The 14,550-nt window shown below is 43.1% G+C and overlaps 1 protein-coding gene across 4 annotated transcripts in view; it reads left to right on the forward strand.

Moving 5' to 3' along the window:
* Positions 1 to 2,586: 2,586 nt before the first annotated feature.
* CYP2C19 (cytochrome P450 family 2 subfamily C member 19) overlaps positions 2,587 to 14,550 on the forward strand; it is a 135,468-nt gene continuing 123,504 nt past the window's right edge. For all 4 annotated transcript variants that reach the window (XR_002938238.3, XR_010146989.1, XM_024346504.3 and 1 more), the window contains exon 1: positions 2,587 to 3,003. Coding sequence is in view for 2 of the 4 variants with exons in the window: in XM_024346504.3 (XP_024202272.3) it covers positions 2,836 to 3,003 (168 nt within the window). In the remaining 2 variants the exon portion in view is untranslated. The remainder of the gene's footprint in view (positions 3,004 to 14,550) is intronic.

A 14,550-nucleotide genomic window follows, 5' to 3' on the forward strand; every position in this document is an offset into this window, starting at 1 on the left:
TTTTGGAAAAGGCAAAACTATGCCGACACTGCAAATATTATTTGTTGCTAGGGCTCCTGAGGAAGACAGGGTGAACAGGTAGAGCACAGAGGGTTTTAAGGGCAGTAAAGCTATTTTATATGATACTACAATGGTGGATACATGTCATTATGCATTAGTCAAATCCCATAGAATGTACAACACAAAGAATGAACCCCACAGAAACTATGAGCTTTGGTTGTTAATGTGTCAATGTTGGTTCATTGATTGTAACCTATGAGAGTTCTTGATTGTGAGAGGCTGTGTGTGGGTGCAGGGAAAGAGGCATGTGGTAATTATATACTTTCCACTTTCCACTTAGTGTTGCTGGAAACCCCAAACTGCTGTTAAGAAATACATTTTTCTAAAGCCTACTTTAACCCACCATTCTAGTCAAGCTGAGGTTTGTATTACCCAGTGACTGTGGAGGGCTTAATGTTGATACTCCCCTGATCACTTGGACTGAGATGTGAATTCTATGAGATGGGATGTGATATGTCACTGAACTGGGAGTTGAAAAACTGTGATTCTAAGTCTTATACTGAGGCATTGTGATACTTTGTCTCACTGAGTCAACAATTGCCCATTAAAAAAAAAATCAATTCCTGTTTTGAATAGTTGATCTCAGAGATCCCTTTTGTCTTCAAATTATCTATAATTCTTTCATTGTATAAACTGAAAGATCTAGGGAGGAGCCTCAACTTAGCAGAAGAGAGGAGGAGCAGAACTGGAACACCTAGCTCTCAAGGAATGAAATGATTATTCTAAAGAGAGCAACCGAGCTTATTTTACCCAAAATAAGGTAGTATATTTCTGTTAGAGTTTAAAGTTACGTGAGTCAGGGACCAAGTTATTGCTTTTCTTTGCCCTGTATAAAGGGTTCTCCAAGGCCTTGGACTCACCCCGGTACTAAAGGTTATACAACCAAACTCTTCTGACCCCCAATCTAGTCAACTTGGGCTGTAATTATTAATGAAATTAATATTTATTTTGAAAATCATTTACTAGACTGAACCACGAAATACTGAACCATTGTACACAATCAGTAAATATCTGTGGACTCAATTGAACTGAATGTTTTGCTTGAAATGAAACCTTCAAGATGCAGGGCTTATGAATTCTAGTCTCAGCTCTAGCAGCAGCAGACACCATGTTCTTGGCTACAGTACTGAATCTTCAAGGCTCAGCCTCCTCATTCCTGAGATGGGTCAATTTTATTGTAAGCAAAGGCAATTGAGAGATTCCAAAGGGATATGAGGTGTGAGAATTCTCTCTAAATGGGGTTAGAATCCCTGTTAAAAATGACCAGTGAAACATTGTGCAATTGTGTCTTAACATAACTTACTTTTTCTTAATAAGAGAACTGGAAATAACCTCACTAGGAAATTTAGAACAAATATGATGATATCTTTAAAGAAAGTGGCTTTGTGTAAGTATTGTCATTAGTGATCTAGTAATGTGTATCTTTCTGGTTGTATTTAGACCTTCAACTCAAATGTCAGCTCCCGTTAAGGTCTATACATTGTGGTGGTTTTGTGCTATGGGTCCATTTGGTGATTTCCCTACCTCCCATCCTCTATTAGATTCACAACTGTTGTTCTGCCCATAATTTCCTATGCTTGCTTTGCATTGTTACATTTTTTTTTTTTTGAAAATCAGAAAGCAAAATCAATATAAAGCAGCCATGTCTGGAGGAGACCAGGAGGTCAAGAAGCCTTAGTTTCTCAAGTCCTTAGCACCAAATTCTCTGAGATCAGCTCTTCCTTCAGTTACACTGAGTGTTTCCCCTCTGCAGTGATGGAGAAGGGAGAACTCTTATTTTTTCTCATGAGCATCTCTGGGGCTGTTTTCCTTAGATAAATAAGTGGTTCTATTTAATGTGAAGCCTGTTTTATGAACAGGATGAATGTGGTATATATTCAGAATAACTAATGTTTGTAAGTTGTTTTGTTTTGCTAAAACAAAGTTTTAGCAAACGATTTTTTTTTTCAAATTTGTGTCTTCTGTTCTCAAAGCATCTCTGATGTAAGAGATAATGCACCACGATGGGCATCAGAAGACCTCAGCTCAAATCCCAGTTCTGCCAGCTATGAGCTGTGTGGCACCAACAGGTGTCCTGTTCTCCCAGGGTCTCCCTTTTCCCATTTGAAATATAAAAAATAACAATTCCTGCCTTCACGTGTTTTTTTAGGGGGTTAAATGGTAAAGGTGTTTATATCTGCTAAGGTAGTTTACTTGATATATGTTTGGTTATTGAAGATATATGAGTTATGTTAGCTATTTCATGTTTAGGCTGCTGTATTTTTAGTAGGCTATATTAAATAGAGGATTTCATTATAAAGGACAAAGTCTCCTAATCTTTGATATAGGATTGACATACTTTTTAAATATACAAGGCATAGAATATGGCCATTTCCGTTAAATCATAAATTCCCAACTGGTTATTAATCTAAGAATTCAGAATTTTGAGTAATTGTTTTTGCATCAGATTGTTTACTTCAGTGCTCTCAATTATGACGGTGCATTGGAACCACTTGGGTTAACTTTTTTTGTTTTTATTACCAATACCTAGGCTTCAACCTAGTACAATGAAACCAGAATGTACAGAGTGGGCACTGGGACGAAGGAGAACAAGACCAAAGGACATTTTATTTTTATCTCTATCAGTGGGTCAAAGTCCTTTCAGAAGGAGCATATAGTGGGCCTAGGTGATTGGCCACTTTATCCATCAAAGAGGCACACACACTTAATTAGCATGGAGTGTTATAAAAGGCTTGGAGTGCAAGCTCACGGTTGTCCTAAGAGGAGAAGGCTTCAATGGATCCTTTTGTGGTCCTTGTGCTCTGTCTCTCATGTTTGCTTCTCCTTTCAATCTGGAGACAGAGCTCTGGGAGAGGAAAACTCCCTCCTGGCCCCACTCCTCTCCCAGTGATTGGAAATATCCTACAGATAGATATTAAGGACGTCAGCAAATCCTTAACCAATGTAAGTATGCTCTTTCAGTGGCTTGCAAAAGGTAAGTAAATTCACCTGTATTTTTTAAATAAAGTATATCCCTAGAGGTACAATGTTACAAGAGATCATTGTAAAGTAAAATACTTTGAAAGGCTTTTGTTGCCTTTTCCAGTCTGTCAGTGTCAGAAATAGTGGAATGAAATAATATATTTTGTTATTAGAGAAAGATTTAGGTCTTTGCATGTTAAATTCAGAATAACAAACTGTCAATAGTTTGAAATGTTGTGTTCCTTCTTTATTTCATAGCCATTTGCTAGAATTTTTGGCTGAGGGTAAACAGGGAAGTGTTTGTTATTAGAGATTTTATTAAATAAGTCCTCTACTATATTAGCCATGTGTTTTATTCAGAATAGCCGTGAAAATTGAACTTCTCTGAAGAAATAATTTATGCCTGTTGTAAAGGAAGCAGCTGTGGGTTTAGGACCAGCAAAAGCAGATAAGCGGTAGATAAGAAGTTATAGACTTCAATTATTGATCCACAAACTAATGTTTTAATTAAGCTATAGCTACAATATATAAACCCCAAAATGACCTTAGGGTTTAGTAATAGTAGAAAGAGGGTTAGAAGATGTATAAGCATTACGGTTTTTTCTTGAGTAAAAGATGTTTTAACAGTGTTAATATGATATGTGAATACACCTCATTGTGTAATTATTAGCATATACAGAGAGTAAAGGGCTGCGATTAGTATATTAAGTCTTATAAGCATGATGGTATGATTAGATCAAGAGAATGAGGCTGTAGTTATGAAGACTACTCCTACTAGATTGACGGTAGGGGGCAGGGCAACATTGGTGGGGCTAGTTAAGAGTCATCACTTTCAGGGAGAGCAGTGTTTGAAGGCCCCGTGTTATTAGTATGCTTTTGTGTCTGGAACTAGTTCCTTCCAGTGGGTTCTTGGTCTCGCTGACTTCAAGGATGAAGCCACGGACCCTCGTGGTGAGTGCTACAGTTCTTAAAGATGTTGTGCCAGAGTTTGTTCCTTCAGATGTTCAGATGCGTCTGGAGTTTCTTCCTTCTGCTGGGTTCATGGTCTTGCTGACTTCAGGAGTGAAGCCGCAGACCTTCGCAATGAGTGTTACAGCTCTTAGAAGTGGCATGTCTGGAGTTGTTCATTCCTCCTGGTGGGCTTCTGGTCTCGCTGGCTTCAGGAGTGAAGTTGCAGACCTTTGCGGTGAGTGTTATAGCTCATAAAGGTAGTGTGGACCCAAAGAGTGAGCAGCAGCAAGATTTATTGTGAAGAGCAAAAGAACAAAGCTTCCACAGCATGGAAGGGGACCCAAGTGGTGCTGGCTCAGGTGGGCAGCTTTTATTCCCTTATTTGGCCCCACCCATGTCCTGCTGATTGGTCCATTTTACAGAGTGCTGATTTGTCCATTTTGCAGAGTGCTGATTGGTCTGTTTTTACAGAGTGCTGATTGGTGCGTTTACAAACCTTTAGCTAGACACAGAGAGCTGATTGGTGCATTTTTACAGAGTGTCGATTGGTGCATCTGCAAACCTTTAGCTAGACACAGAGCACTGATTGGTGTGTTTACAATCCTTTAGCTAGACAGAAAAGTTCTCCAAGTCCCTACCTGACCCAGAAGCCCAGCCAGCTTCACCTCTCAATCCCCCCTTTAAACAGGACACCCCAACTGCTGTTGGGAATTCGGTGATGACTGCTGTAGCTACTTCCTGCTGGAGAGGGGCGAAGAAGGGGCCCTGCAGTTGTAGTGTCCTCCAGAGGGGAACTCTTTAGGCCAGTGAAAGGGCCAGTGGGTCAGTCCAGGTGTCCTTGGAAGGAGTTGTTAGTTGAGCTCATTTGGGGTTCCATTTGTAAGACCATCTGTAGCTTGATGGCTTTGATCCTAGAGGAAACAAATTTGACAAGGAGGTTAAAAATACGGGGCCTGAAGGTGAGTAATAGCAAGATGGCTGCCATGGGACCTAGAAAGGGGAGAAGCCATGTTGCCTAACTCCAGAGGTTGGTATGAGTTTGAAAAGCATTGTCTGATTTCAGAAGCCATTTCCTGTAAACGCTGGGTGGCATCTCATACTATTCCTGATTGGTTAGTGTAAAAATTATACTCTTCCCCTAAGAAGGTGCAGAGTCCTCCTTTCTCAGCAGTGAGGAGGTCTAGTCCTCAGTGGTTTTGGAGAGTCACTGTTGCCAAAGAGTCTATTTGGGATTGTAGAGTAAGGATAGATTTTGTTATTTCTTGTAAACTGTCTGAGAAATTCTTTGAGAGTGTGTGGTAGTAGGATAATGAAGTAGATAAAGTGGCTATTCTGGTTCCTGTAGCAGTAGCCATTCCTAACCCTATAAGTAGGGATATTAGTTGTATGGCTTTGCACTGATGGAGTTGAGTTTTGAGGGGTACTGATAGGGTCTGATTTCCTGGGGCAATGTTAATGTTGGGACTTAGAAAGACTAAGGTGCAGGTGCCAGTCCAGTTAGTGGGAAGGCAGATATAGGTCGACATTCCACATAAGAAGAATATACCTTGGCTGGGTAGACACAACTGGTTGTGTATGTTAAAAAGGTGTGTGTTTGTTGTTTTCATTTTCCCATACTCCTAGAGTACTTGCCAAGGTAGCTCCGGTGAGTGGCTGGAAAGGGGTGTTGGGAGCAAACTGAGTGGCTCCCTGTGTTCTATTTTCCCATTGGAGAAAAAACCGTTCTGTGTCTACTAGGAACCATTCAAGAGAGTGATTGAAAGGGGATGAGAAAACATTTACTAGTGGTGGGGGAGCTGCTGCAGGGGATCCAGGGGTGAATGGTCATGCAGGGAGTATGTTTGCCATTACAAAACCTGGACTGTTTGTTAAGCAGGGAGGAGGTGATGATATTTTGGGGCCCTGAGAAGCGGACAATCCATCTGAATAGAGCTGTTTGAGTGACTCCGAAGTTACTATGATCAGTTGGGGCTTGAAGTTGTAGGGTGTAATTACACTGATGGGGTAGTAGGTGCCTCAGGGGCAGGCCTGATAACAGGTTGCATTGGATTCATACAGGGGCTTGGAAAGTTAAGATGGTATTTGTAGTTACAAGGCTGTGTATGGGCTTTTCATTGCTTGTGTAATAGGTGAGGTTGGAAATGTAAGAATGTAAAAGTTGGATTGCACGTCCTGTTAGGGTATTCTTGGTCCTATCAGAGATGGAGAAGTCAGCTAATGATTGCATATTTAGAAGTTGGAAAGGGTCTTTTCCGTCATAATGAAGGTGGTAGGTTAATTTGGTAAAGATCCAGTTTTTTGTGGGAATGGGGGTGGCAACATAAGCAGAGGTTGATAGAGAGATACAAAGCCAACTGTCATTTGCCAGCGAAGGATTGGACTGGTTTAACAAAGAGTGGGCTAATCTGAGAGTCTTGTAGAGATAATTAGGAGCTAGTGGAAGGGGAGGGGTGATTGTATGAGGTATCCAAGGAAGCAGGAGGGATAGATAGGCAAAGAGTAAATAGGAAGGTAAAGATGGTGCTCTGGAAGATGAGATCATTTTATCCAGGCCGAGTAAAAGGTAGGAGTAAATTGCTGTCAGAAGGAAGGAAGACAGAAAAAAGGTTGATGTGATTAGGATTTTCATCCCAGCAGGAGCTACAGTATATAGTCCTATTGCAAAGAGTATGGTTAATATGCTGCTTAATAATATGATGAAATAGTAAAAGGGTTCCATTAAAGGGGCAAGAAGAGGTGTTAAAGATAAAGATTATGTAGGTTTTCACTTATCTTTTTTAAGGAGGAAGGGGTTTTTCTTCAGGATCGGTGGTAGGAGCCTTTTTAGTCTGGGATGTTTCCTTCTGAAATAAGAGATGCAAGTCCTCTAACAGTTTGCAGGTGTATTGAGGCTGGTCTGGCTGATCTTGGGACTCCTGAGCTGATGGTCCTGCAGGTTCCTCAGGGGATGTCCAAAATTTAACTCAGGTGTGGCGAATCCAAGATTCCACTCCTGAACCTTAACTGCAGTGGGGTTAGAGAGGATTACCGAGTATGGTCCTTCCCACAAAGAGGCCATAGATAGGGAGGTAGAGGGGAGAGATTTGATCAACACTAGATCTCCTGGTTGAAACAACTCTGTTCCCTTTTCTCTGTGATATCCTTCAGGTAGGTTTTTAAGGTTTCATTGATATTTTGCCAAAGAAGTTATATCTTTGACCAAGTTGGCCATTTCCTGATCAAGTAGGAGGTCATTTGTGAAAAAAGGCCATCCATACCGCATTTCATTTGGACTGAGCCCCATTTTGTGAGAATTTCGGATTCTCAACAAGGTCATGGACAAAAGAGTAAAGAGTAGGCCATGGGAAATGAGATTCTTGTGTTAGTTTCCTTAAGTGCCTCTTGACTGTTTTATTTGCCTTCTTGACCTTCCCTGAGGATTGTGGCCTTCAGGTGCTGTGAAGGTGATATTGTATCCCTAGCGCCCTGGAAATTCCCTAAGTTATTATGGCTTTAAAGCCAGACCATTGTCACTCTGTAAGCTTTGGGGAAGCCCAAATCTAGGAATTATTTCATGAATTAGGACTTTAATCACTTTCTCAGCCTTCTCTGTCTTGCAGGGGAAAGCGTCTATCCAATTTGTAAAGGTATCAACACAGACCAACAAGTATTGAAATCCCTTTGACTTAGGCATATGGGTGAAATCTAACTGCCACTCCTCTCCAGGATAGTGACCTATTCTTTGTTCCCCCAAAGGGGCCCTATGATGGACCAAGGGATTATTCTTTTGGCACACCTCACAGGCTTTGACTACCTGTCGGATTGTCCAGAGGAGATTTGGCCCTGTAAATAGGGATTTGGCCATTTGATGAGTGTTTTCAATACCCATATGAAAAGTTTGGAGGAGGGTTTTAAGTATTTTCCACTGGCTGGCTTCAGGTATAAGTACCTGTCCTTCTTCTGTCATTAACCACGCTGAGGGGAGAGAAAACTATGCCCCTGTGAAAGTTCCCATTCTGTTTCAGTCAGGGAATACTGGGGCTTAATCTCTTGGAGGGGTTTGTTCCATACCAAGTGTCCTTCCATAGGTATTTCTAATGGGAGGTTCCACCTGGCAGCAATTTTGGCCTCAGCACCTGCCTGATGGTTTCCTTCTGCCTTTTCTCCTTCACCTTTCTGATGGCTTTGGAAGTGTAAGACTGCCACCACCTTGGGTTTTTGCACTGAGTGCAATAACTCCATAATTTCCTTGTGGTATTTAATGGGGGTTTCTCCAGAGGTTAGGAACTTCCTTTCTTTCCATATTGCAGCATGGGTATGTAGGATTAGATAAGCTACTTGCTATTTGTATACACATTTATTCTTTTTCCCTTTCCCAGTTCTAAGGCTCAGGTAAGTGCCACCAGTTCTGCTAACTGGGCACTGGTCCCTGTGGGAAGAGGCTTACTTTCAAGTACAGTTACATCACTAACTTTGCCGTAACCTGCCCTTCGTATCCCATTCTCCACAAATGAACTTCCTTCGGTATATAGGTTAAGGTCAGGATTAGCTAAGGGGACTTCTAAGAGATCATCTCAGGTGGCATAAATCTGGACTATAATTTGTTGGCAGTCATGATACCTTGGTTCCCCATCCTCTGGGAGAAAAGTGGCAGGGTTGGGGGCTACGCCTGTATGTATTTGAAGCACCAGTCCCTCAAGGAGTAGCATCTGATATCTAAGTAGGTAGTTGTCTGATAACCATAAACTTCCTTTGGCACCTAGTATGCCATTTATATCATGAGTAGTCCAGACAGTGAGATCCTTTCCTTGTATTATTTTGATAACCTCTGACACTAAGACAACCACCACCACAACTACCCATAAACAGTGAGGCCAGCCTTTTGCTACAACATCAATTTCCTTACTTAGGTATACCACTGGTTGTGGGGTTGTTTCACGAGTCTGAGTAAGGACTCCAAGAGGTATCCCTGCTCTCTCTGAGACGTATAAAGAGTTTTGTCCTGTGGGAAGGCTTAAAGCTGGAGCTTGTACTAGGGCCTGCTTTAAGGTTTTGAAGGCTGTTTCTGCCCCTGGTTCCCATTCTACTAGATGAGTATTTGCCCTCTGGGTTTCCTTGATTAGAGTACAGAGGGGCCTGGCTATCTTACTGTATCCGGGGATCCATAGTTGGCAAAAGTCGGTGATTCCAAGGAATGCCCACAACTGTTTTAATGTCTTAGGGTAAGGATAAGCCAGTATAGGCTGTATTCATTCCTTGCTGAGGGCCCTGGTCCCTCTGGCTAAGATTAGGCCTAGATGTTCGACCTGCTGTAGGCAAAGCTGGGCCTTTGACCTAGACGCCTTGTACCCTTGATTAGCTACAAAGTTCAAGAGATCTAGAGTAGCCTGCTGGCATGAGGCTTCTGAACTGATAGCTAAAAGTAAATCATCCACGTACTGAAGGAACAGAGTGCCTGGACTTGAGAAGTGGCCTAGATCTTGGGCCAGTACCTGACCAAACAGATGAGGGCTATCCCTAAACCCTTGGGGCAAGACCGTCCACATAAGTTGGGACGTGTGGTCTGAGGGATCCTCAAAGGCAAAGAGAAACTGGGAGTCAGAGTGCAGGGGAATACAGAAGAAGGCATCCTTGAGGTCCAGAACAGTGAACTATTCTGCTTCCTCTGGTATTTGACAGAGCAGGGTTTAGGGGTTGGGTACAACTGGATATAGAGGAATTACTGCCTCATTGATGAGTATAAGATCTTGCACTAGTCTCCACAGACTGTTTGGTTTTTGTACTCCTAGAATTGGGGTGTCGCAGGGACTGCTGCATTTCCTTACTGAGGCTTGAGTTTTTAAACGTTTAACAATATCCTGTAATCCTTCATGAGCTTCAGGCCTTAAGGGATATTGCCTTTGATAAGGAAAAGTGGTGGGGTCTTTTAGCCTGATTTGGACTGGGTGGGCATTTTTTGCCCTTCCAAATTGTCCTTCCAGTGCCCAGACTTCAGGGTTAATTCCCTCCTCAAGTAGGGGACAACAAATGGGTAACTTGTTTCTCATATTCATGTAGATAATAGCTCCAGCTTTCACTAATATATCCCTCCCTAATAAGGGTGTGGGACTTTCAGACATAACAAGAAAGGCATGTGAAAAGAGCAAAGTCTCCCAATTACAATGAGGAGGTGGGAGAAATACCTGGTTACAGGCTGTCCCAGGATTTCTCAGATGGTAACGGACCTTGAGGACCGTCATCCAGGACAGGAGATTAACATTGAGAAGGCCACACCAGTGTCCAGGAGGAAGTCAATTTCCTGGCCCTCAATGGTTAAACATACCCGGGGCTCAGTGAGGGTGATGACATGAGCTGGCACTTACCCTGGGCACCCTGAGTCCTGTTGTTGGATCATCTGGTTGGGGGATTCTGGCCCAGAGAACCATTGCACTGTGGGGAAGTGTGCCTTCCAGTGATTGCCTTGGCATAGCAGACATGGGTGAGGGGGTGGCTTGTTTCTCATTGGACAATCTTTTTTAAAAATGTCCTTGTAAACCACACTGATAACAAGCCCTACTGGGTGATTGGCCTGCTATTTTCTGTCCTCTCTGAACCACCAAGCTTTGTTTGTCTGAGGGCCATGACTAAGGCTGCGACCTTTCTCTGATCTCAGTTTTCCTTTTGGGCCTGTTCCTCTTGGTACCTATTATAGAACACTGAGGTTGCCACGTTTAATAATGCCTCCAGATTTTGTTCAGGGCCCAGGGCTCACTTTTGGAGCTTTCTCCTGATATCTGCAGCTGATTGGGTAAAAACTTATCTTTTAGGATCAATTGACCTTCTAGTCAGTTGGGTGACAGGGGAGTATATTTTCTTAAGGCCTCCTGTAGCCACTCGAGGAAAGCAGAAGGATTTTCTTCCTTTCCCTGAGTTATGGTGGACATCATTGAATAATTCATGGGCTTTTTCCTAATTCTCCTTACTCCTTCTAGAACACTGGTCAACAGATGTTTATGACTACAGTCCCCATGATCTGAGTCGAGGTCCCAGTGGGGATCCATACTGGGGATGGCTTGCTGACCAGTAGGGAATTTGTCCCTTTCTTCAGCTGTCATTCTATCATTTACTTGACTAAGATACTAGGTCTCTCCAAACCCTCAGGCTGCAGCTAAAGCCACATTCTTTTCATGAAAGGCCAGGGTTTGATCTAACAATAGCATGACATCTCTCCAAGTGAGATCGAAGGTTTGCCCTAGACCCTGTAGGACATCTATGTACCTATCAGGATCATCTGGAAACTTCCCCAGGTCTGCCTTGATCTGCTGTAAATCAGAGAGGGAGAAGCAGCCATGTACCCAGGTTGGGCCAAATTCACCTCCCCCTACAGGTTGAAGGGGGCTTAACTGATAGCCCGGGGTTTTTTGTGGTCCTTTGGAGATTTCTTTGCTTATTTCCTTCTGGGAAGGGGAGATTAGAGGAGGCTTATCATTAATAGGAAGTGGAACTATAGGTAGGCCAGGATACGGGGGTAAGCTGAAAAGTCCTCCTGTGGGATGTAAATTGAAAGCTTTGCATAGTTGTGTATTCTTCTTCAATGAAAAGAAAGCTTGGACATAAGGTATTTCACTCCATTTGGCTTTCCTCTTACAGAAATGGTCAAGTTGCAGTATAGCATTGTAATTTATACTTCCCTCAGGTGGCCATTTTTCCCCATCAGAGAGAGAATAGTGGGGCCAGGCCATAGTGCAGAAAAAAATGAGCCACCTCTTTTTCAGGGTTTGTGAGTCAAATTGGTCCCAATGGCTTAGGATGCATTTCAAGGGTGAGCCTGTTGATGCCTGATTGTCTCTCATCGGAAAGACAAAACTCTCCATGGTTTTGGTTTGTTTGTTTCTACCCTGCCCAGGAACCTGCAACAGTCCCTGGACCCTGCTGATCAGAATAGTTGCACTCACTGATGCAGCAGCAGAAACACCTCTTGCCCAAGAACCCAAAACAGTCCCTGGACCTTGCTGATCAGAATAGTTGCACTCACCGACACAGCAGCAGAAACACTAGTTTTCCTCCTAGACCAGAAGGAGGACTGAGGAAGGTCGGATTTAGTGGCCCTTACCAACGTATTCTTGAAAACGTGTACGCCTGCCTGTCCTCCTAGACCACAAAGAGGACTGAGAAAAATCAGATTTAGTTGCCCTTACCAATGCATTCTCAAAAACCTGTTAGAGTCCTAAGTGTTCTCCTGTTAGTATTGGGACTTTACCTGTGTCCTATGAAGATGTTATGCCCCAAAAATGAAATGGAGGGCCATACCCTGAGGGAGGGAAGGGATCTCCAGAGTTGGAAGTGTGATGCCTTTTGTCCTCATTTATAAGAACAGGAAGGATAGAATTTCTGAGGATCCCCATATTCTAGCTTCAGGAATCGTTTTTGTTAGGCCTGCTTGTCTGAGGAGGGATTCTAAAATTCCAGATAGTACCCCCTAAAACGGGGCTTTGGGCAAAAATAATGTCTTTCTGATTGGTGAGCCCGGGTGCCTAAAGAAGGTAACAGAGTCCTGGAGTTTATACTAGAAATCATTCATATAGGAGAAACTAGAAAAGCACCAGAGACAGGCAGTGGTTTTTAGAAGCGGGACTAGCCTCGGAGAAGAGAGGCAAGAGGAAGTTTGTCTGGCAGGCATTAGGACCCAGGAGGCAAGGGTCAGGATAGCTAGGATAGATAGGCAAGTCTCGCTTGGGTGACATGACTTTGAGAGTTCTGCTCATGGCCACAGGGTCAACCAACTTGTTGTCGGGACCCCGGAGCTGAATGGTTTTCCTCTCTGTCAACCCTTGGCGCAGCCCAGAAATACAGGAAAAGTGGAAGCTGGTTCCAGGCAAACCAACGCTCCCAACTCCAAAGAGTCGGGGATTGTTAGAGAGCCCTTTCCCAGAAAGCCTGACACCCCTGTCTTTAGTCTGGTGGCCACATTGGTCACTTTTAACTGGCTGACAGGTGCCCAGTATTTAGCCCCTGAATTCTAAGGAAAAATAGGACAGAACAGCAAGTGAAAGGGATCCAATGGTACTTACTGCTTGGCAATAGGCAAAAGTCCCTTCATTGTCACCAAAATGTGTCCAGAATTGGTTCCTTCCGGTGAGTTCTTGGTCTCACTGACTTCAATAATGAAGCTGCGGACCCTCATGGTGAGTGTTACAGTTCTTAAAGATGGTGTATCTGGAGTTTGTTCCTTCAGATGTTCAGATGTGGCCAGAGTTTCTTCCTTCTGGTGGGTTCATGGTCTTTCTGACTTCAGGGGTGAAGCTGCAGACCTTCACAGTGAATGTTACAGCTCTTAAAGATGGCACATCCAGAGTTGTTCATTCCTCCTGGTGGGTTCATTGTCTTGCTGACTTCAGGAGAGAAGCCACAGACCTTCTCAGTGAGTGTTACTGCTCTTAAAGGTGGCGCATCGAGTTGTTCATTCCTCCTGGTGGGTTTGTGGTCTTGCTGGCTTCAGGAGTGAAGCTGCAGACCTTTGCAGTGAGTGTTACAGCTCTTAAAGGTGGCATATCTGGAGTTGTTCATTCCTCCTGGTGGGTTTGTGGTCTTGCTGGCTTTGGGAGAAAAGCTACAGACCTTTGCAGTGAGTGTTACAGCTCATAAAGGTAGTGAAGACCCAAAGAGTGAGCAGCAGCAAGATTTATTGTGAAGAGTGAAAGAACAAAACTTCCACAACATGGAAGGGGACCTGAGCAGGTTGCCACTGCTGGCTTGGGTGGCCAGCTTTTATTCCCTTATTTGCCCCACCCATGTCCTGCTGATTGGTCCATTTTACAGAGTGCTGATTGTTCCATTTTACAGAGTGCTGATTGGTGTGTTTACAAACTTTTAGCTAGACACAGAGCATTGATTGGTGCATTTTTACAGAGTGCTGATTGGTGCACTTACAAACCTTTAGCTAGATACAGAGCACTAATTGGTGTGTTTACAAACCTTTAGCTAGAGAGAAAAGTTCTCCAAGTCCCCACCCGACCCAGAAGCCCAGATGGCTTCACCTCTCAGTTTGGTTGTGTACTTGTTTGTAGTTTGAATTTGCAAGGCAGAATAATAGGGATGAGGTTAGTCCATGGGTAATTATTAGGGCAGTTGCACCTGTAAAACTTCAGGGGGTTTTAATGAGAATAGCCATGATAATAAGTGACATGTGGCTTATGGAGGAATAAGTAATGAGTGATTTTAGATCAGTTTGGCACAGAAAAATTGAGCTTGTTATGATTATTCCTCATAGGGATAGTATGAGGGAGGAATAAGCTATAAACTCTGTTAAGGGGTTAAGGATTAAGGTCATTCTTATAATCCCATAGCCACCTAATTTTAGGAGTACTGCTGTGGAGACTATTGACCCAGCAATTGGGACCTCTACATGGGCTTTGGGGAGTTCTAAGTGGATTCCATAGAGAGGTGCTTTTACTATAAATGCTATGATGCATGCTAATCATAAAAGACTGTTGGACCAGGAAATTGTTAGTTCTTGAAGCTGGGTATTTGTCTTAAGGTAGACACAAGAGTGCTGATAAATTTCTCAAGCATGAGTGTTTGAATAAGCGAAGTTTCAAATTTGGGTCTTCTGTATATTAG

Source organism: Pan troglodytes, chromosome 8 (assembly GCF_028858775.2).
Source record: "Pan troglodytes isolate AG18354 chromosome 8, NHGRI_mPanTro3-v2.0_pri, whole genome shotgun sequence".
Classification (NCBI taxonomy): Eukaryota; Metazoa; Chordata; class Mammalia; order Primates; family Hominidae; genus Pan; species Pan troglodytes.